Genomic DNA, 23,081 nt, shown 5'->3' on the forward strand with positions numbered 1-23,081 from the left:
TTCTTCGAGGCACCGTTAACGAGTTATCAACGAGAAACAGTGACCAATGAGAGGCGAGCTCGGCTGGCGGGTGGCGATCGAGCCAATGAGCGGAACTGGGCTTCGCGCGCTGGTTGGCTGGGCCGCCTCGCGTCAGCCGTACTCGGTTCTTATTGGTCACTGTTTTTCGTTAATAACTCGTTAACGGTGCCTCGGAGAACATTTTTGTAAAGGAAGAAGTTGCTTCAAATGACCCGAGGAACCCGCCATTTCCGCATACTTCAATTGACCTCAGGAATTCCTTATTTCCCGGAAATACCTTACGCAGTTTGTAATTAACAAGTTATTTTTATGTATAGATTAAAATCTGACATCCTGTATAAATTCATAAGAGAAACTAATTTATTTAAACTCAAATTAAGATAACAAATTATATTTACACGTGTCTTTACATGATTGACCATCTCCATAAAATGGATCCGGTCGTACAAGATGTAACAAAAAAAATAAATAAAATACGTACAGCATTTTCTACAGAGTCGGTAATTCAGATCCTGAGACAAAAAAGCATTGCATGCAATGTTGTACGGATCCTAAGTCTGTGTCTGCTGTTGGCTGTGTCTATGGTCATTGTTGATTTTATATTTCGTTTGTATTTATATTTTATCCATGGCTCTATTTCACCTGTGTCGATAATACAGATCTTTTGTGACCATGTGAGTTAGAATTGAAGTGTAGTGTAGGGTGCGACACGTATTTTAGTGACTTCCAGTATCTTCTGCTAACTATGTAAGGTTATATGTGGGATTATTTGCTGCTTCTGTTCAAAATTGTGTATATATATATACAGCAATGATTCCACCCGTCTTAAGATCAGCAGTTTGTTCTCTTATGAACACGAAGATTTTTTCTATTGATAGTATATCGAAAATATCGTGCCTGAACTTTGCATGTAGAAGATGTATTCATTTAACCTTAGTTGATTTAAAAAAAGTTCGAGTAGATAATGTAAAAGTTAACATAAAAAATGTAAATAAACAAATTACTTTCGAGGGAGGGGTTACTGCCTCTATCATAGAATTTTCGTAAGTATGACGAATATGAGTAATTTATAAGTATGATGAATTTTCGTAAGATTGTATACAAACAATATGACATTGTAATTTCCTTACTTACATTTTCAGTGGTGATTTGAGGTTTCCTGATCATACTACACCGAACAAACTATTTGATGGGGTAATGTTCAAAGATTTACCAATCATTAACGTAAAGGCAACAGCGAATAACACAATATTGACACTTACGGATAGTCAAGGTAAATATTATTTATAAACAATATTGTTATAGTAACATCATGTTTACAATTGAAATAGGTTTGGTGAAAGCAACACATTCTGCTGGCATCGAAGGCTTTAAAAATGCTAAAAAAGGTACTAACATCGCAGGGCAACAGGCAGCCAATACTTTTGGAGTGGTAAGATAAATTCTTACCTTTGTATAAATCATATAATTTCGACTAGTATTTCAGTAGCCTGTATTTAAATAATTTATCACATTGTTCTTTAAGCGCGCTATTAACAATGGTATGAAGACCGTTCGGTTAACGTTACAAGGTATTGGACCAGGCAGGATGGTAAATATTAAAGATTAATGGTTACTTCTCTTGTATATATAATATAGTTATTAATAATAATGTTATATCTTTTATATTTAAAATTATACTTAATAAATTTATAAATATATTTATTTTTATTTATATAGGCAGCCATGAAAGGCTTAGAGTTAGCAGGAATAAATATTGTTTCTGTCACAGATACTACTAGAGTATCATGGAATCCTCCAAGAGCGAGGAAACCAAGAAGACTATAATGAATAGGATGTATCACAAAATATCAAATAAATCAACTTGATAGAAAGATATATACAATTAATACAATTTATTTTACAAAAGTTTGCACATTCATGGTACTTTTCATTTATTACATACAATATATTTATATTACAAAATAGTACATGATAGCATAAAATACTTTTTAGTTACAAACAAAAATGACTAGACAGAGAGGTGAATGTTATAAATTACTTATATAACGACATAACAGGATATCTTACTTATTATCACATTCTCTTACATTTAACCATCTAATATTACTCTTTGTCGAGCATTAAGAATATACTATCATACTCTTAATATTGTTGGTATTTTACTCGATGATTAATATACTTTTTTAAAAAATTAAGTATATTAAATTTACTCTTGAACTCGTAACTAGCTCAATTGCTGATCTTTATAAAATGTTTCATTTTTATACGTTATTATAAAAGAGAATTTTAAAAAATGTATTTTTTTCAATTAGCAAACTTGTTACGGCGAACAGAGGGTTAACGTTTGTTAATTTAAACATCTTATTGTATTTTACAAGTTGCAAATGTCAAAGATCCGCATTCTAACTATTCAAGCTCCATAGAAAATTAAATCGGTGGAATAACGAAGCTTTGAAATTTTCTTTATCGTATAAAAAGCGCATATCGTGTGATCCAAGGTATGTATTCCGAGACTCGTGTATATATACCAGGAAGTCGTGCTCGGGCGCATCCTATTCCCCACGAGATTACACCTACGACCATCATACTGCCGCCCGGATGACTTCCAATCATCAAAGGTCCGCCGCTGTCAGACTGAAACGAACGTTAAGCGTTTCGATCTCTTTTACAAAAAATTGCTCCGACATATAATTTTTTTTAATGGTATAATTTAGGTATCCATAAATTTCTGAACTGATAATAGATAAATAGATAAATAGATCATAGCGCCACAATGTCATCGTGTTTTAAAATTTTTAACGCACCAGGAAAGGTATTTATTTAACATTATTATTAGGGGACAAAAATTTGGGGACATTGAATAATAAAATTTCTCACATCAACATTTATGCATCACCAGACACACGTAGACGTATTATGTATGCTATACTGAGCAGTGGAAAAAAAGTGCCGACGAAAAATTAATACTGTACAAATTATCATGATTTGGACCATTTATGTTAATAAATACACGATATTAAGAATTTCGTGTCCGGTATGATATCTTCTAAAATTTCCGTTTATACAGAGTGAGACACACGAGAATCAAGTGGTTTTGGAAGCGATATTATTCTCTCGTTATACGGGGCATTCCAAAATTATGGTACTTTTTTCCTGAACGAAATTGCAATCTGCAGTTTCGTTTACAAGTTATTAACGAAAAACAGTGAGACCAATGAGGGGCGAGCTATGGATACCCTATAGAAAGGAGGGGCGTGCGCTGGGTGATATTGTATTTGATGATATTATATTTCACTGTCAGTCATCATCATGGAGCTGTAGACGCTAGAACATCGGATGTTTGCGTACGATTGTTTTGTTAAAAATAACGAATCGCAGTTTAACGTATGTTAGTTCATCGAAACGACTCTGTTCCTTCCCTTTGTGCCAAGGGAAATGGTCGTCACATGCCAGATTTAATTTTCCGAATGTGAATAATAATGAAAAATGCTATGTACTTACAAAGATTTTTTAACCAACAGATTTCTTCTATACAGCAGAATCTAAAAATTTTATAATTATTCCAAAACCACTCGGTTTCCGTGCATCACCCTGTATTTCATCTTACTTACATAATACATAGACACCCTCAAGTGCCTTGGTCACCTAATCGGTGCATAAATAGGTTTCAAGCTTCGACAATTAAGCTGACTGCACAAACTAGTGTTTTGAAAACGAAAGAACGTTCGATAAATAACAGGTCGATTTTATGATATCTTTGTCAGAGAAAATATTGTTAAAGAAAATCCAGAAACAGATTGCCCGATTGCCAGCGCAAATTGACGTAATTGTTACCGTGGTGATAGTGCCTTGGTCACCTAATCGGTGCATAAATAGGTTTCAAGCTTCGACAATTAAGCTGACTGCACAAACTAGTATTTTGAAAACGAAAGAACGTTCGATAAATAACAGGTCGATTTTATGATATCTTTGTCAGAGAAAATGTTGTTAAAGAAAATCCAGAAACAGATTGCCCGATTGCCAGCGCAAGTTGACGTAATAGTTACCGTGGTGATAGTGCCTTGGTCACCTAATCGGTGCATAAATAGGTTTCAAGCTTCGACAATTAAGCTGATTGCACGAACTAGTATTTTGAAAACGAAAGAACGTTCGATAAATAACAGGTCGATTTTATGATATCTCTGCTAGAGAAAATATTGTTAAAGAAAATCCAGAAACAGATTGTCCGATTGCCAGCGCAAGTTGACGTAATTGATACCGTGGTGATAGTGCCTTAGTCACCTAATCGGTGCATGAATAGGTTTCAAGCTTTAACAATTAAGCTGATTGCACGAACTAGTATTTTGAAAACGAAAGAACGTTCAATAAATAACAGGTCGATTTTATGATATCTTTGTCAGAGAAAATGTTGTTAAAGAAAATCCAGAAACAGATTGCCCGATTGCCAGCGCAAGTTGACGTAATAGTTACCGGCCCCTTATTTGCGCCACTCTGCATTGTTTACTCGATAGTCATGACCAACTAAACACGGGACTCGTAGATCGTCGGAATTGTTCAACGTAGCAGAAGATCTCTCAAATGGTCCGCGAACGGAATCGCAAATAAGCGGATAAAACGTGTCGAGTCGGAAACGCATTCGTATTCGTAGAATATCCTTCTCCCCCGATAATTACGTTAGTTCGGGATCGTCGTGTTTCGCCGATATATATATATATATATTTTTTTTTTCGATGGTTTTCACGGTATCGCGTAGGTGTTTTTCTCTTCTTTCACTTCTTTTTTATTTTTTCGTATTCCACATTGTTTCGTGGTCGAACAATTTGGTCCGCGAGCGAGAGAACCACCCTCTCCGCGGATTCCCTGTTAATTCAACGTATGCGCGGCGGTCTACACGACCGCGGATATTTATTGAAATTCATGTCGCGGTCGTTCGACGGCGCGTGAATTTCGTGTATGAACGATTGACATGCAATGGCGGCGCTAACTAGCGACATATGAATGGAGGAAGGAGAGGACGGATTGATACAGGGTGTGGGGGTGACAACAGGTATATGCGTTAAATTGTAACAATACGCGCCGGTGGACAATGTAACCCTGACAACATGTTTCAAGGCCAACAAAATCGTTAAAGTAAAGAAAAATATTTGTTGTCTTGTGACATTTCGACGAGATATTTGGAAGGGCTTAATATCAAAATATTGAAAAAGAACGAATTTCTTGCCTTCTTGTCGGCGATTAAGTTTCGCAATAGAGCATATTCAATGGAAAAAAGCAGCGAAAACGTATTATGTTCAAATATACAAAAATATACTGAATTTGGATGGTCCAGATGGATATATGTATTAGGTTGGAAATTATGAAACGAATGATGTAAGTTGAACGATGTAAATCGCGTTTTGTTTCCATCTAGTTTCGGAGAAAAATAACATAAAAATGGGACACAAACACGAACAAAATTTTACGAAATAAGAAGAAGAAGGATACCTTTAAAATTGATAAATAAAAATATCGAGCGCACGTTGCGATGAACACAGTCGCAGCTGAACGCAGACTAAACAAACAGACTAAAACTTGGCTGTAGATCTTAGTATACTTATAGTATTACTTAGTATACCTTAGTATACTATATTGTAGATCTTAGTATACCTATAGTATTACTTAGTATACTTTAGTATACTATATTGTAGATCTTAGTATACCTATGGTATTACTTAGTATACCTTAGTATACTATATTGTAGATCTTAGTATACCTATAGTATTACTTAGTATACCTTAGTATACTATATTGTAGATCTTAGTATACCTATAGTATTACTTAGTATACCTTAGTATACTATATTGTAAATCTTAGTATACCTATAGTATTACTTAGTATACCTTAGTATACTATATTGTAGATCTTAGTATACCTATAGTATTACTTAGTATACCTTAGTATACTATATTGTAGATCTCAGTATACCTATAGTATTACTTAGTATACCTTAGTATACTATATTGTAGATCTTAGTATACCTATAGTATTACTTAGTATACCTTAGTATACTATATTGTAGATCTTAGTATACCTATAGTATTACTTAGTATACCTTAGTATACTATATTGTAAATCTTAGTATACCTATAGTATTACTTAGTATACCTTAGTATACTATATTGTAGATCTTAGTATACCTATAGTATTACTTAGTATACCTTAGTATACTATATTGTAGATCTCAGTATACCTATAGTATTACTTAGTATACCTTAGTATACTATATTGTAGATCTTAGTATACCTATAGTATTACTTAGTATACCTTAGTATACTATATTGTAGATCTTAGTATATAAAGGTTGCCATTTTTTAAACTGTCGAATATTAAATTAAATATTAAATTAAATATTAAAACCACTGTGACTGGTCAGCTAGAGGTTTTGGTAACATAAACGCTTCTTTGCATTTCGCTAATTTGCACACGCCACGAATGCATAAAGACCCGCGGTCTGCTCGTTACTTTTATAAACTTATCTCGTAGACACTGGGAAAGAAACAAATGATACCAGCGATGAAATTCACTTACCCAGCAAGAGTCCCGACCGCCCGCTTCATGGCCGGCGCACATTTGCTTCGGCTCCACGCGTGCCGACTTGTTCTGGCTGGCGTACCATTCACGACAAACCTGATTCTCAATCACGCGAACGTCCACTTTCTGCAGCACGTCTGCTCGTTTATCTGCAAGATAGTGGTGAACGGTTACACGTTTTTTTTTTTATTTTTAGCCCATGATATCCGAGAAGTCTGCACGATCCAAACTGTTCTAATTGTTGAAAGAGGGATGTACACGCGGGGAATGAAATAAGGCAGACGTCGCAATTTCCGCGCCTTTGGATTAAAAACGTATGGAAAAAGTAAAGTGTTACATATAAATTGACGATCTATTTTTTATTATGTTTACCTATCGATATGTGAAAGAATCGGGGTGAAGTATAATATTACATTTTTCAATTGATGCTGCAGCAGTTGTGAGGAGTTTAACTAGTACGTCTTGTTAAAAATTGTAAGAAACGCTTGCTGATGATTTATCTCGCACAAAACGCATATTATGTCGTAAGAAGGTTTAAAAAAAAAAAAGACCACTAATATAATATAAATCAGTATTTCAGTGCCCTCTTGTATTAGATCACGTAATCTAATTCAATCTCATTTTCATTCGAAATAATATTATGAGAAAAGAAAAACAGATCAGAAACGTCATTATAAAAAGCGCAATATATGTATACTTGCAGGAGATATCAATAAGGTGGAAATAAGGGGCACAGAAGCATGGAAAGACACGGAAAGATGGAAAGGCACAGAAATACGGGGACGGAATCATGTGCAGAGTTTCTGGAAGGGCACGGAATTATAGTGAGAAACACGTTTTTCTATTTCATTAAAAACATGATTAAGTTGCTGATTTTTCTCATGTTGCTTCGCAACAAGAATTATAGCGAATCTAGAAGCATTCGAGATTTCTCGGCGAGATTCGATTTTCCGGGAAACGTCTTTTGGACAGAAGTTAAATTTGAACGCTAGCCCTAGTTACTGCGAGTCGACCAAGTAAAGCAGGAACTTTTGCAGAATGCAATTCCGACAGCGAATTCGGTTAGATAGTCCCCGGGCCCATTGCAGCAAAAGTTTACGGTACATGTTGATAACTTCACCGTGTCTTTACTTATTCACTTGAACGGCAACGATCCTGTCGTTAATAAAGCAAACTGCGCAAGAAACGTCCTAACTTCCCCTTATCTCTCTTTAATCCAATTTACTTTCCGTCTGTCCAACTTGTGCGGAGAAGCCTTTGTGAACATCGACGGACGTTCTGTTTTAAAACCGTCCAATTAATTTGGACGAATCGAGAGCCGAATAATCGATGTCCTCTCTTTCGCAGCTTAATACGGGGGAAATTCAGACAAAGGAAAATGTGTCGAAATTCTTCGGTCTATCTTGTCTGGATAATTAACAGTTTATAATACTATCGTTGTGTTTAGCCTTAATTAGGTACTTTCTTCGAGCTTCCCGTGTTCGCCTGAGTGCTCGGAACAATAGTACCTCATGGGTGATGTGGAAATTTATCGACACGAGTGCCACCCTAATGCGCCACCAATAGTTAATTAAATCGCCAGCAATTCCGATCCAAATTCGCAACGCTCCGAAATTCAAAAGGAAATATTTTCTTTTTTTTAAAATTGTGTCTCTGTTTTTATTTTTCAAATAACATATTTGAAAACTGAAACTACGTTTCAAAACTACGTTCATTTATTCCTCTGAAAATTTGTGAACGTACCAACAGTTTGTCCAGCGCTGTGTAAACCATTTATCATCCGCTGTATGCAAAAGTTTGCTAATAATTATTCGAAAGTTTTCGAAGTATTATTCGAAATATTCGAAAGAATAATTAGAAAGAAGAGTTTGCTTTTCCTTCCTTGAACGCACCGCCGTTCTTAATACCGTTAATATGCAGGAGGTCTTTTTTGACCGAATTTCATCGTCTCGTTAGAGCGCGGAAGGGGCAAACGATTCACGTTCCTCGGTGAAATTACTTTTGCAAAAGGGATCCGAGTATTATTTACTTACGTTGGGTCCTGTTTTCGCCAAGCCAACCCCATCCGGCCACCTTAGCTAGTTCCCCGCCGAAGGTACTGTGTCCTGGTTTCCCTGTGGCCACAGGTAAACAGGCGGGTTTCACGCTTTCCGACCAACTGATTGGCCGAGCGAGTTCCAGGAGGGCAATATCGTCTACGAATTTTCCGCATTTGTGGCCGGGGTGTAAAATAGCGTTCGTCACTCTCTCCTCCAACGACGGGGGCACTTCCGGTTCCCTCAGATTGTATTCCCCCAGACTGACTCGCAGCTGACCAATTGGCACCAACGATGTGAATCTGTTTCGAATAAAAGATATTCTAGTTAACGACGCTATTCGATTAGGTTCGGTTTATTTCCTTTATTCCTTACTGCTGATTTGTATACCATGCGATTGTCGTATTCATAGTTGCGACCGAACCGCAGAATAAAAATGTTTAATCAATATGGAATATTGATATATTTAATTACTTATTATATTATATTATTATATTATTGTATTGTTATATTATATTATATTATATATTTTATTCTGCGGTTCGGTCGCAACTATGAATATAATATAATATAATATAATATAATATAATATAATATAATATAATATAATATAATATAATATAATATAATATAATATAATATAATATAATATAATATAATATAATATAATATAATATAATATAATATAATATAATATAATATAATATAATATAATATAATATAATATAATATAATATAATATAATATAATATAATATATATATATTATATTATTATTATATTATTATCGTATTCTAACTTACATTTAAACTAATTTATGCATACGAGTTATCGAGATATATCGCTCTTTTTCAAATCTTCCTTATAGGTTCAGATAAAAAAAGTTAAAAACTAGAGTTTCTAAATTTCTGTTGCCATTACAGCTAACAGCAAAATTGATAAAAGTATTTTATACTATTTCAGCTTTACAGTAAAAGTATTTTTAAGTATCGTTTAGTAGATCAGTTCTTCTACCATACAAAAAAAAATCAGATCATTTAGACCAGTTTTAAAATAATTATATCGTTTTAAAGGACGTCCACATATATTTGACTCCCACTGTACGTTTAGGAAGTTAGGAATTCTTAAGTTCGACAGAAGAGGAAAAATTGTTATCCTGAAAGATTTAGCAATGGGGAAGATAAGGGTGCCTTCTGGTAAGAGGACTGTATTAGGCCACTCAGCACTTACCCCAGAACCGTCTTACTGAGGAAGTTACATTTCTGTGCATGCAAAAGACAAACTATTTTTTGTTTAGAAACAACGAATCCTGTATACTGTAGTCTAGGTCATTACCAAGTCTCGAAATAACAATTAAGTCTTAAATAACAATTTCGGTATCATTGGTGCACACGCACTCGTTGCTACATTAACAAAGCGTAGAATAAAAATCGTCGGTTCCCCGCGAAAATTGGAGCATCTCGCATCCACGAAGAATGGATTGAAGTCGCAGAGTTCTCGTTTCCAGGATTGTCACACGAACTTTTTTCATTTCGTTTATTTTGCAGCATTCACATTTTCATCGTATTGTGTCCATAATCTTTTCATGTGTTCGTATTTCCGTCGGTTTCTTGTCATTTATTTCTTGCCAGATTCGTGTTCCGTGGCAGAAACTTCTCCGGATCGAGTCTTTCAAAAAAGACGGAAGGTCGGATGGACGAAGTTTCAATATTAGTTTCGTAAGTGGAAGTACTGTACGTGAGAATATTGGGGCGACTGTCATGCAACGCCATGTAAGGTGGGGTTTGTAGTCTTGTTTCAAAGTACACAGAGCTTGGAATTAAAGAGCTTTTCATGCGACACCTGTCATAAGATTCGGTTTACTATTTCTGCGGGCACAAGGATACTAAGGACTATTTCGCATAAGGAACGACAACGCATATCACGTGCTTTGATTTCCCCGAGATCTTGTCGTTTAAAGTTCTCAACGCTAGATTTTCTTCTTGGAACTATTTCCTGATTTTGCTTTCATCGTTAATTTACATTCTTCTGTCTAATATTCTTCATTTGTTTAATCGATATGAATTATACTAAATTTATTATATATTATTATATATTATATATATTATTTATTTATTATATATATACAATAATATTATATATATAATAAATTTAGTATAATTCATATCAATTAAACAAATGTAGAATATATATATATATATAGGATCCGTATAACCGGAAGTTTATTGTATGGGCTTTTGAATGTCTGTAAGTGACTATGTCATCGGCACTGTACACTCATGATACGATAGCGTTCCGACAGACCAAATTGATTCATTCAAGAAGATATTATACACGAGCACAAAATATAGTAGACACGACAACATATTCCACGTGCCGTGAAACGTAAAACATAAAAACCTATGCATTATGCAAGAAATGCAAAATAAAAAATACATTTTCGAAATTCTTCGTGCACAAAACATATTTCTATTCAGAAATTCTTTTACGCGCACGCATTTTCATAAACGTCCGGCGTCTAGAAATGATATTTCAAATAACGTAATTGCAAGTGTGTCGCAGGTTTGTTGGATGCAACGTCCTTTCCGTTACCCGAACTCCGACTCCTCCTTCGCGGAAGCGAAGAAAAGCTAGTTCTTTCGCGAGCTCCGTACTCGTTGTGAACGTTGGCAATTATTTCACCGGGATTTTTGTGTTCCACCCCGTGGTGGCACACACACACACACACACACCTACCAACCCCCGGTGTGCCGGCTGGTTGGCTGGCTGTTGTTCGGTCTCGGCTTCGGTTAATTAATCGGCCGTTGCCGGTTCCGAATAACTAACAAAATTATAGCGGCCAACCGGTTCTCCTCGTTTCTCTCGCATTAGAGGAGATTGTTTCGTGGCAGTTTCTTCGCTGCCGCGATTCTTCCATTGGCGGCCAAGGTGGCGCAATCATGCTCGAGTAGTCGCGACTCATTTCCCCAAGTTTCGTGGTACACTCTCCTCCTCCTCCTCCGCACCGTCTCCCATCCTTTCGCAATTCGCCACGCTCCTCGCGAAGCCCCCTGTAATGGCCCCTTTCCAACCCTCGTCGGGACCCTTCCGCCGTTGTTCCGCCGGTGGCCATGGATTATACGATTTAATCTGGACGCATCATCGCCACTCCCCCCCTTCCTTTATCGTCGCACCCTTCCAATTAAAATGCACCACCGGGCTAAACGCTCGGATCGAACGGAAAAGGGTGACCGAGTGGTTTTTCTCCTCGCCCGTTTTTGTTACGGAAACGGGAACTATTAATTGCTGGCTAATCTAGTTGTAAAGTCTGCCTCGAAGAGTCAACGAGGTCGCTAATTATTTTGCGATTAAGTTGGACCGGGCTCGTCCGAACGTTTTGTGCATCGCGGGTCCTCGATGCGGGGATTTTTACCTTCTCGGTAAATTTGGATTCTTATTCATCGGTCTTCGTTTGGAGTTTCTAACTAAGTCCTGTTTCATTCGTTGTTTTGTAAGAGAACGAATTGCTTCGAGCAGAGCTGTACTTGTCATCATTGTTATTATCTCGTTTCTTTCTTAAATATTGTGAAGCTAGTCGAACAATTTGTTTCAGTTGGATATCGGATAAAATTGCCATTATTGCGGCTAACGCGGTTCAACGATCGAAAATTGGACCTTTTACATTGCCGCGTAATTGGTAATGCTTAGGTTTATGAGATGCCCTGGTAATTATTTACTTTGACGTTATGCAATTATCAGATTTTTATTTCTCGTGTTATTAATCGTATTTCTATAGTAATTTTTCTGGCGCGCAATGATCTTGTTGCATCTTAATAAATAACTAAATACTTAGTTTGCAAGACTGGGTCAAACTGTGTTAAATATTCTTTTTCACGAGAAAAGTATACCATTGTTCTATGATTGTCTATGATCTCTATTATACGAAAACCAAAGATGAAGTGAAAACGATTATAGTAAATTCTCCCTACTTGACCATCAGCTTGTACACAAAAATAGACAATTTGGGGAGAGGAAAGTTTATTATTTTTTTTTTTTAGTTACCAAGTTTTTTATTTAGTTACCGATTGCCAATAATTATAAAAACGAGCCGCAAGGCTTGAATAATCGTACCTCCTCTTCCTAAATTGTCCATTTCTCTGTACAAGCTTAGGATCAATTAGAGAGTACTTGCTTTACTAGTATTAGGAACTTAATTTTTCGCAATATTTGCTTGATTGACTCAGAAGAAACTCCAATTAACGCTAGATAAGTGACGAATGCATCAATTTCATACTACAGACATATAAAAATAAAGAGAATTGTGTAACTGAGATGATAAAAATTAATCACATATTGTGCAATTTAAGTTAAATGAACTTTGGGAACAGAATGTAATCATTACTAATGTTTATTTACTTTCTTGATCGTCGCATAACGATAAATGACACGTGTAAAATCCGTGAAAACGCGTTTGAGTTAGCTTGTCGCAATTTATTGTTAAACATAACAATTTTGCGACCGTAGAAATTTTGCGAGCATAAGAAATCCATTTTCTGGTTTTTAATAAGATAATCGTAAAATATGAGAACTCGCATAAAAAAATTAGAGTTATTATCATTCTATTCCTTTATTAAGAGATCCGTTGGTTCGTATAAAAATCATAACAAAATCACTGTGCCACGATCTCGTACTTATGCGAGTCATGTGTTTCCGTGATCATTTGTAAAGATGGTGTGTCGTACGAATGACCGATAGTCGGCTTGCGTACTTTTCAGGCGTTCCACCTTCATTTTTCTGTCGCGATAGCTCTGCGAATAATTCTGTTTCATGCTTCGGGCTGCATTAACGAAATTTATTTCGGCCGTTTCCGCGAACGATAAAGAAATCGCAGACAATGGCCGGCGAGTCGAATATATTTTCACGACCTCGCGTCTGGTGGCAACGTTTTGTCATGCGTTTTGCATGGCCGCTAGCAATTACCGAGTGGTCTGTAATCTACACGCAATCATGGTTTACAACGCCGAAGCTCCGCTGGATTCTCTCTCCAGCTACCCTGTCCAGTTTCAACTCTCCCCCAACTCCTTTCTCTCCCTCTGTCTTTCTCCTTCTCGTATGTGCATATATATATATATATGTATGTACAGGGTGTCCCAAGTTTTAATGTTCAAACTTTGTCAGTATATTCTATGGCACAGAGTAAGAAAAAAATGTTATGTAAACATAGGTCATATGGAGCTTTATTAAGAAGTTATAACAAAAATTCGGAATAATCAACTAAAACAAAAAATAAAGAATAAAAAAAAATCTTCGATCGATGTCGATCATGTATTGTCAACAACGGTTATTAATACGTTTCGAAATGTATTAATAAACACAGCTTACATAAACACACGGCATGTGCTGATCTATTCAAGCCAATGCTCGCAGTAACAGCAAGTTGATTACTATTCCTATTCGGAATTTTTGTTATAACTTCTTAACGAAGCTCTATATGACCTATGCTTGCATAACATTTTTTTCTTACTTTGTGCCATAGAATACACTGACAAAGTTTGAGCATTAAAATCTGGGACACCCTGTATATGTACCTTTGCCGTCCGAGAGAAAGGCAGACGATGTCTACACGTTTCTTCGCACGACGCTACTGTCTCGCTGTTTGATTATATTCTGCATGAACGTGATTACCAATATCCAGCCACGAGGATATAAAAAAGAAATTAATCATTAACCCTTTATAGTCGAGTGGTGACTCTCAGGCACTACTAAAATTGTTATAGCACGTTCCAAGATAATTTTTATATTAACGAAGTTTAGATTTAAGAAATTTCTAAATTGTTTATAAAAAAGAAATTAATCATTAACCCTTTACAGTCGAGTGGTGACTCTCAGGCACCACTAAAATTGTTATAGCACGTTCCAAGATCATTTTTATATTAACGAAGTTTAGATTTAAGAAATTGCTAAATTGTTTATTAATAGTAACAGTTGTAATACCACAAGACTCAATTTGATATAAAATGAAAATACTACAAATCGGAGAAATTATTTTTGATTTACAGTCAAAATGGCGTCGAGCGCAAAGGGTTAATAACCATAACCATAAAATTTACCAAAAACTGTACCTTTACTGTCGATGAAAATTCGATCATGCTATGCCCGATACGATGACGATTTGTCACTAGAGTCAGAGTAAAAAGTATTCGTTCACCTTTTAAAACGGAATAATAACTTCTGCGATATTGGAGGTATTATTTTACTGAACAATGGTAAAAAAATTGCAATTTGGTTGAGATGATAATTTTTTAATTTCTTATCATCTCAACCAGTTGCAATTTTTTTTACCATTGTTCAGTAAAGTAATACCTCCAATATCGCAAAACAATTTAGATCGCTTAGCGCAATTATAAAAAGAAGTTATTCCGTTTTAAAAGGTGAACGAATACTTTTAATAACAACATAATCTTTTAATTTCTTATGTTGTTCAACCTTTTTATCCGAGCACGCATCGAAAATTGAAAAACTGCATTTTGTAGATCTCAGCGACGCACATTGAACATTTCATCGAAATCGATTGCTTTCAATAGGCACCTTTCATAGCACCCTTCCCCTATACCGCAACATTATCCGTCATAAAAAGTGTTCGTAATCTGTATTACCGTGACATATTAAAGTACATCATGAACATCAACGAACAAAATATAAAAAGCGATGCTGTGAAGTAATTTTCGATTTTTTCCGATAAAAGTCTCGGATTGATTAGCGAAAACGCGCGCGGGTTACTTTCATCGTAAGGGGGTCTGTCTATGTAATTTTCAGCGACGATCGTTTCTCTGCCGTTTAATACAACCCAGACCCTTGACTCTATTTGCCGGCCATGTTTATTCGTGCGAACACCGCCGCGTGCAGTTTTTGCCCTGCGACAATGCCGCTCGGCGTTTCCATTCGTTGCACGCCGGTGAAAAATACGCCGCGGTTTCATTTAAAATGTAATCGTTGCTCCAATTAACATCAATATCGCGGGAAGCCGCGCACAACCGCGCGGAACGGGCAGGCCAGTCGTTTTATATAATTTTCACGAAGCGATTAGCTGTTCATCCGCTTATTCGATAATTGCGAAACGGCCGCGGAAAGTCAGAGGAAACGTTTGTCACTGGAACACGATGGGACTCGATGGCCGCGTACTACTTTCGCATGCATAAATTCATCAGAACCGTGGCAATCGTGTCTTCACGTTTCTCCATACTCCTCATCTGCTTCTTCGCTGTGCACCAAATTGTTCTTAATTTTCAACCGTAGCGGGATCTTACGGTTGTCGCTAATACGAAAGCAGGAAATACTCCTGCAAAATTTACGTTAGCAATGCATCGCACACTCATCCGAACAAAATGCATAATCTACGATTGCACGATGCTCGTGGCAAACTTGAGATAAAATCGTGCGATAAAGTTAACGCTTTGCACTCGAAGCCATTTTAACCGTGAATCTAAAATAATTTTTTCCGAGTTATGGTATTTTCATTTTGTACGACAAAGTGCATTTTATGCATACGAAATTGAGTCTTGCGACGACTTGTGACCGCAGTTACACTTTTAACGATTTCTTAAAATTGAAACTTCGTTAATATAATTAATGTTATAAAATATAATAATAATAATATATAATATATAATTTATGTTATAAAATTATTCGTATAATAATGTCAATAATTGTTGACCGTTTTGTTTTACCTAAATTTGTAGGAATATACGTGTTGTAAATTGAATTCTCTGGAATTTACGACTTCCATTGCAGCCAAAAAAGAAAAAAATTGTTTAGTGAGAGTAAAAATTAACATATGGACGGTATTAATCAATGAACTACGAATAAATACTATATTCTATAATTTTTATCGAAATCGATTATTTTCCGAATTAATTCCTATTCGATTATATATTATATCTATATATATTATGTATATATATGTATAATAATATATATATATATATATATATATAATATAATATAATATATAATATATATATATAATATATATATTATATGTATATTATATATTATATTATATTATATTCTATTCGAATATAAATTTTTATTCGAACAACGTATAACTTTGTATTCAGTTGATCTTTTATTCGGATAAATTTTTATCCAGACAAATCTATATATTCGATTGGATAATGCCGAATAAAATTGTACACGTTAATCCTTATCTCTTGTCCGTCGTTCGTCAATAAAATTTTGCCCGGTTGAAGTTGCGAGTGCAAAAAAAAAGTTCCCCACGTCGATAGGATTGCACAATATTTCCAGCCGAATATTTCAAAATTCTTTTCGGCTAGAGCGCACATCTAGCAACCATGCTAGCGGTTCTCTTGAACATTCGAAGTTGATAATTGCAGCAGTTTCCAAGAAACCGATCACGAATTTGGCTTTTCTACGTGCCGCGAAAAAGAAAAATGTCCGCCCCGATCAAATGTTTCTCGCGTCAAATCTCGCGAAACGCACCGACGAATCTTTTTTCAAACAATTCTCCCGATCGGTGCGCGCGCGCGCGTGCGCCCGTGCAACACAGAACCGCGCGTGCAGTCTCGTTATACACACCGGTTCTCGAAAGGCTCAAGCCGCGACAGTTAAAATAAAAATTGTTCCGCGCGACTACGTGCCCGGATACAACGATTTCCGCGCGCCAACTACCAGGCGGATGACTCCGTGACTGCGCCAGAATTTTACACCAACTCTTTATACGTCTTTCGTAATTTTTTTTTTTTTTCTTTTTTTGGACGCGGCCCGTTAAACTTTTTATCCCTGCGCGGGGCGTGATGATTTTTTCAGAACGGCCATCGTGCAGCTGGCCCGCTCGCCTCCCGCACACTGACGGACCGCGGCGCCGCGCCGGTTTCCAGCTTTTAAACCGGGCACAGATTCGCGTGGATTGCACGAACGGATTAAGTGGATTACGACGCAGTCACTTTGCAGAGCCCTTTGAGGCAGCCGGATCTTAAAAAATTAAACCGGCCCGACCGTAGTTTAAACCGCTCTCGCTCTCCCTTGCGCGCTTCCTCGCGCGTCGCCGTTGCTGTTTCCTGTTCAGCGTTTCGTCGGGCGGAAACGTTCCGGGAGCCTAATCGGCTCGTTTACGATGCACGATTTTTTTACCCGAGACGCTAAAGCAGATTTGCGAGCTACACGGTTAAATAATACACGCCGGAGAGCCATTATGTTTAGCGTTTTCTGCTGCTTTTAAACCGGTTGCCGGCCGTTCAACAGAGAATGCTTGCTCTTTCCGTAGTCCGTCATTAACATTCACATTTGCAGGCACAGTGGGGCCGAGCACATGTCCGAGGTATTTGAAGGCACGAAAGTGTACAGATAACGGAATTTTTTGGTAATAGATATTACATTATTCTATCGCATTAATTCTTTCTCTGTTAATTATTGCTATTGCTATTGTTAGTATTATTTCTATATTTAACCGTTATTTAATCGTACCAATTGCGATTGCGTAAATATTTTCTTCCACTATCGTGTATGCAGTAAATTCTAACCCAATTTTCTCAAAATTATATATATATATATATATATATATGAACGATGATATGGCGACGACGTTAAATATAGAAATAATACTAACAATAGCAATAGCAATAATTCACAGAGATATATATTATTATATATAATATATATATTCTAATATATATATATATATTATATATATATAATATATATATTCTAATATATATATATATATATATATATATATATTATATATTATTATATATTATATATAATGAACTATAATAAACTGATTAATGACTTATTATGATAAGTCGTTAAAAAGTTTACATTACAGCAAATTTACAGCAAGTTTACATTACAGCAACTAATGATGCTTGAAAATGAACTAAAGGCACAATAATTGGCTACCCCAGTAAACCCGCTCCACTACCCTACATGGTCGAACACCCTTTTTCTTCGTGGACCTGGCTGTTGGATATTATGTGCACCTAAGGGAAAGAATGATGGACGGAGATTAAAATTGCTTGGCCACCATCAAAATAGAGTGACCTAATTCCTATTAAACCTGGATTAACCGGGGAGCATCGAGTGTCATTTTTCAACCTCCATGGTCATATCAGGATAATTACAGTACGGTTTTGTACGCGTCGCGATGACATTTACGTGGCAATACTAAAAGCAGCACAAAATTTTGGCATCATGGGCTCGTGCCGTGAATATCGTTCATGATAAGATCTCCCTCTCTCGCTCCTTCCTTCTCTCTCTCTCTTTTCCTCTTTCTCTTTTTTCTCTCACTCCTTCTCTCTCTCTCTTTATCTCTCTCTTTCTGTCTCTCTTTCTGTCTTTCTCTTTCTCTCTCTCTCTCTTTCTGTCTCTCTCTTTCTGTCTCTCTTTCTGTTTCTCACTCTCTCTCTCTCTCGCTCTTTTTCTCTCTTCGCATGTATGCATGCGTGGTTGTAGATTCGATTACAGGGAACAATGGGCAGCTTTCCATGAAGAAACAGTCGGTTTTCCAGCATGAATATTTTTGCAAGCAGCCTGCATATTGATTACGCGAACAAGCGGTATACCAGCATTATTGTAAAGAACGACGCGATATAAACTATCGGCGGGATCGATATTAATGTTATGGCGTAATGCTTCGAAATTTAGATGGCGCCATTTTTCCATCGATATTTTTATCTCGCCTAATGCCGTGCAAGCGAACTATCGAATTTAACGGCAACGATCGTTCCGGGTTGGAAATTTATAAATACTATTTGATAGAACGCTACGGAAATTTGAAACCTCGTAGCGACGTAGTTACAGTTATTTCTGGAATATCGAGTACTTTTTCCCTATTTTGTGAGTATATTTTTCCCGGAAATAAAAATGTGTGCCTCCTTATACACGGGCTAACGAAAGTGTTCGAGCTGACCATTCAGAGCTATTTTTAAATTGTAAAATATAATTTAATGAGCACAGGCTCTTTGCCAGAAAAAGCATCGTAATTTGAGTATTTCAAGCGATTCATTCGAAAGTATAAATGCTTGCTGTTATCTAAGTTCAATGATGTAACGCTACTTAATAATACAGAAAGCTTCCTTGAAACTTCACTGTCGTCTTATACAATTGGATGCTTATAAATGGTTCTCATCGTTTCGTATCGAATCGAAGAATCTACAACTGTTGAGTGAGATTAATTCATCTGTATGTCAAGACATAAAATAGTTTCATTGACACAGTGGTGCGAATAATTACAGATTCAAAGTAACATCTTTAACACCTTCAAACAAAAACTTAACGATATATCAGATTCATATATTTCTATATTAGAAGTGATAGAAAATAGAAATATACAAATATAACATTTTGTTAAGCTTTCGTTTACATATCGGTAACAATGTAAAAGTTACTTTGAGTTTATAATTATCCACCACACTGTATTTATAGCTTAATTGTCAGATTTGTATATTTCTACATTAGAAGTGATAGAAAATAGAAATATACAAATATAACATTTTGTTAAGCTTTCGTTTACATATCGGTAACAATGTAAAAGTTACTTTGAGTTTATAATTATCCACCACACTGTATTTATAGCTTAATTGTCAGATTTGTATATTTCTACATTAGAAGTGATAGAAAATAGAAATATACAAATATAACATTTTGTTAAGCTTTCGTTTACATATCGGTAACAATGTAAAAGTTACTTTGAGTTTATAATTATCCACCACACTGTATTTATAGCTTAATTGTCAGATTTGTATATTTCTACATTAGAAGTGATAGAAAATAGAAATATACAAATATAACATTTTGTTAAGCTTTCGTTTACATATCGGTAACAATGTAAAAGTTACTTTGAGTTTATAATTATCCACCACACTGTATTTGTAGCTTAATTGTCATCTTACATGAAACTCAATTATTGGACAAGCTGTACTATTACTGGCTGTTACTAATTTTTGCAAAGGAACACAGAGGTCTTATGCTGAAGAAAATTATTCTAATCGCAAGCCGAGATAGAAAATGGTTTCAACGATGCGATACGTTTCGACAACGGAGAAAATTTCGTTCGAGGAACTCGACTGTCGTATTAACTATATCACCATTTCACCTGAGCTCGTTTATTCGTGCAAAGAGTCGCAACAAGCTTGCCGATGGCTTGCTGAGGCATTGCCTCGAGTTGAAATACATATATCGGGTAATACTCACGAGCACAAGCAATGGGCAGCGGTTAGGACGAATTTTGAGTTGAGAATGGTACCGCCGCAAAAGTGTCCACCTTTTCTGCTGATGCTAACCATCCAAGGAAATTCGCGCGGTATCGCATTTTCTCCACCGACGAGTCTGGCCGCACGTGTGCCAATCGCTCCATGTCCGCAGGGCACGTCTGCAACTGTTAACGGAACGTCCGCCTTATTAACGTCCGGCAAAGTCGGTAAGCAATTGCGACAACAAGCAAAAAAAAGAAGGAAAAGCGTATGTGTCCGCCGGTTACGAATCGAAAGGAAATTACTGGAATAGAGAAAATGGGTTCGGAAAAGTTGCAACCGTCAGGGACCTCGTTCTCGTTACAGGCTTTTTGTTCGTTTCTCTTTTTTTTCTTTTTTTTTTCCATTAAACGTACCCGCACGCCAAGAGCAGCGCGCCCTGTACTCGTGCCAGAAAAGTTCGTTTTAACTTTTATCGGAAATAATCACTTAGCAAACAGGCGTGTTCATTAACGCCGAACGGGATTCCGTTTGGTTCATACCGCACCGCGAATGGTACTTTTTCCATTTGCGCAAGTTGCATTTCGAAAGGGTGCACGTGAACACAAGGCGCGTTTCAAAGAGGCCTGTTCCCGTTGGTTGGGAAATGCTTCAGCTAAACTATGTGACCGGTGGTATTGGAATTTCCGAAATTGAAAGAATTTTTGTGTTACGGAAGATGACGCGGAGGCGAAACTTCCGGAGACAAAGTGTACGCTGATATTGACGCGGTCTTTTCTTCCTTCCATTATTGCTTTTGGGAAATTTCGAATACAAGTTAGCTGTACCGAGCTCTATTACAAATTGCTTCTGGAGTTTGTCGAAGTATTTTGTATCTAGAGAAACAAAATATTTCGCTCGCTAAAGTACCGTTTTCATTTCGGCGAACATGTAAAACATGACGATTAACGACTATTTATTAAGTGAACAAATTAAGGCGCTATCTTTTTGAAGCAAACATCTTTGAATTGACTCGTTATTTGTTAACACTTTGTTCCACTTTTTAAGTAACTGTTCACCCCTCTTGCAGAAAAAAAAAATGATGGTTATGAAAATGGCAGTGAAAACATGAATGCCCTTTTAACTTTCCTTTAACGTTTCAAAATTCACGTATCGACGATATAGTAAACGGAATACGTGACACAATACAATATTGTAATATTCAGTCAATAAGTTGCATTCAGAATAGATAACGTACGAATAATTTTCGGATCAAGAAAGTAAGGTTAGACGTAACACGTGGTTTGGCATGAATTCAATAATCGAAGCAATCATCGAAGAAGACATGAGAACTTAATTCAGTTGCAGTGCACAATAAAATAGAAACAAGACGAAAATTTATTTCAGTTATTGAATCACTTTAAATGAAGCAATATATATAGCTACGAAGTTAATTGTAGTTAATTTAATTATAGTTTTTCTGTAATTTAGACGAGTTCTATGAATATAATAGTTCATTTTTTCATTTTGGAAAGTATCGTTTCTGCATGTTTGTCATCTTTATTTGCAACGTGTTTCTTATGTTTTCTAATAGGATTAAGGCAGGAACACGCCAAAACTATTGAGGAAATTTAAAATGTTAATTTCCGCATTTTGTGGATCTTAAGAAGTTAAAGTTTTGATTCGATTATGAAAATTTCACATCAAATTTTATTTAAAACATTAAATATCTGTAATTCGATATTATTTTTAAATGCTAGTAAAATTATTGTAAGGGCAGAGTAATCAAAAGGCGAGCACAGTAATTGACACACTCATCTGTGTGTGTTGCTGGTTGTGATTTTTTGAAAGCATAGAGAATATGGTTCAAATAATAAATCAATCACAATTTTCTATTATTATGCGAAAGCAAAAAGTACGTCAATGTAAATATACGTTGAACAATAATAGTTTAACAATATTTTACGCGATATTTTCGCGTATATTAAACGAATAACTTCGTTTAATTACAAAAAAGATATTGTGTTACTGTCGACGCCATTTCAGAGTAACTAACACGACGATTTTCTATTATTATGTGAAAGCAAAAAATACGTCAATGTAAATACACATTGAACAATAATAGTTTATGCGATATTTTGGCTGGAGATTAAAAACATGCGCCACTTTATATCTAACTTTACGAAAACCAGTTCGATCTCATCTATTTCACCTTCGTTTAATTACAAAAAAGATATTTTGTTACTGTCGACGCCATTTCAGAGTAACTAACACGACGATTTTCT

At 36.0% G+C, this 23,081-nt stretch overlaps 2 protein-coding genes across 2 annotated transcripts; one reads left to right on the top strand and one right to left on the bottom strand.

Annotated features, from left to right (window-relative positions):
- Positions 1-576: 576 nt before the first annotated feature.
- On the top strand, positions 577-1,897 carry mRpS11 (mitochondrial ribosomal protein S11). The gene is made up of 5 exons (XM_033484213.2): positions 577-1,064; positions 1,164-1,294; positions 1,353-1,453; positions 1,547-1,612; positions 1,741-1,897. The coding sequence occupies exons 1-5, from the start codon at positions 832-834 to the stop codon at positions 1,846-1,848; spliced, it is 639 nt and encodes a 212-aa protein (XP_033340104.2). The 5' UTR covers positions 577-831; the 3' UTR covers positions 1,849-1,897.
- A 140-nt stretch (positions 1,898-2,037) lies between these two features.
- Positions 2,038-21,159, bottom strand: LOC117228399 (serine protease 33; the record flags this gene model as incomplete). Its single annotated transcript, XM_033484131.2, has 4 exons — positions 2,038-2,658; positions 6,592-6,743; positions 8,628-8,932; positions 20,819-21,159. Coding segments are annotated over 4 exons (969 nt in total), but the record flags the coding sequence as incomplete, so codon positions are not given.
- Between the last annotated feature and the right edge of the window lie 1,922 nt (positions 21,160-23,081).

This window comes from Megalopta genalis, chromosome 13 (assembly GCF_051020955.1).
Source record: "Megalopta genalis isolate 19385.01 chromosome 13, iyMegGena1_principal, whole genome shotgun sequence".
In the NCBI taxonomy this organism is placed as follows: domain Eukaryota; kingdom Metazoa; phylum Arthropoda; class Insecta; order Hymenoptera; family Halictidae; genus Megalopta; species Megalopta genalis.

Excerpts from the sequence above, each read along its gene's own strand:
- mRpS11 (XM_033484213.2), top strand. The coding sequence starts at position 832 with ATGATTCCACCCGTCTTAAGATCAGCAGTTTGTTCTCTTATGAACACG. Across the intron at positions 1,065-1,163 it reads GCCTCTATCATAGAATTTTC|TGGTGATTTGAGGTTTCCTG; the intron begins GTAAGTATGACG and ends TTACATTTTCAG. Across the intron at positions 1,454-1,546 it reads CAGCCAATACTTTTGGAGTG|CGCGCTATTAACAATGGTAT; the intron begins GTAAGATAAATT and ends TTGTTCTTTAAG.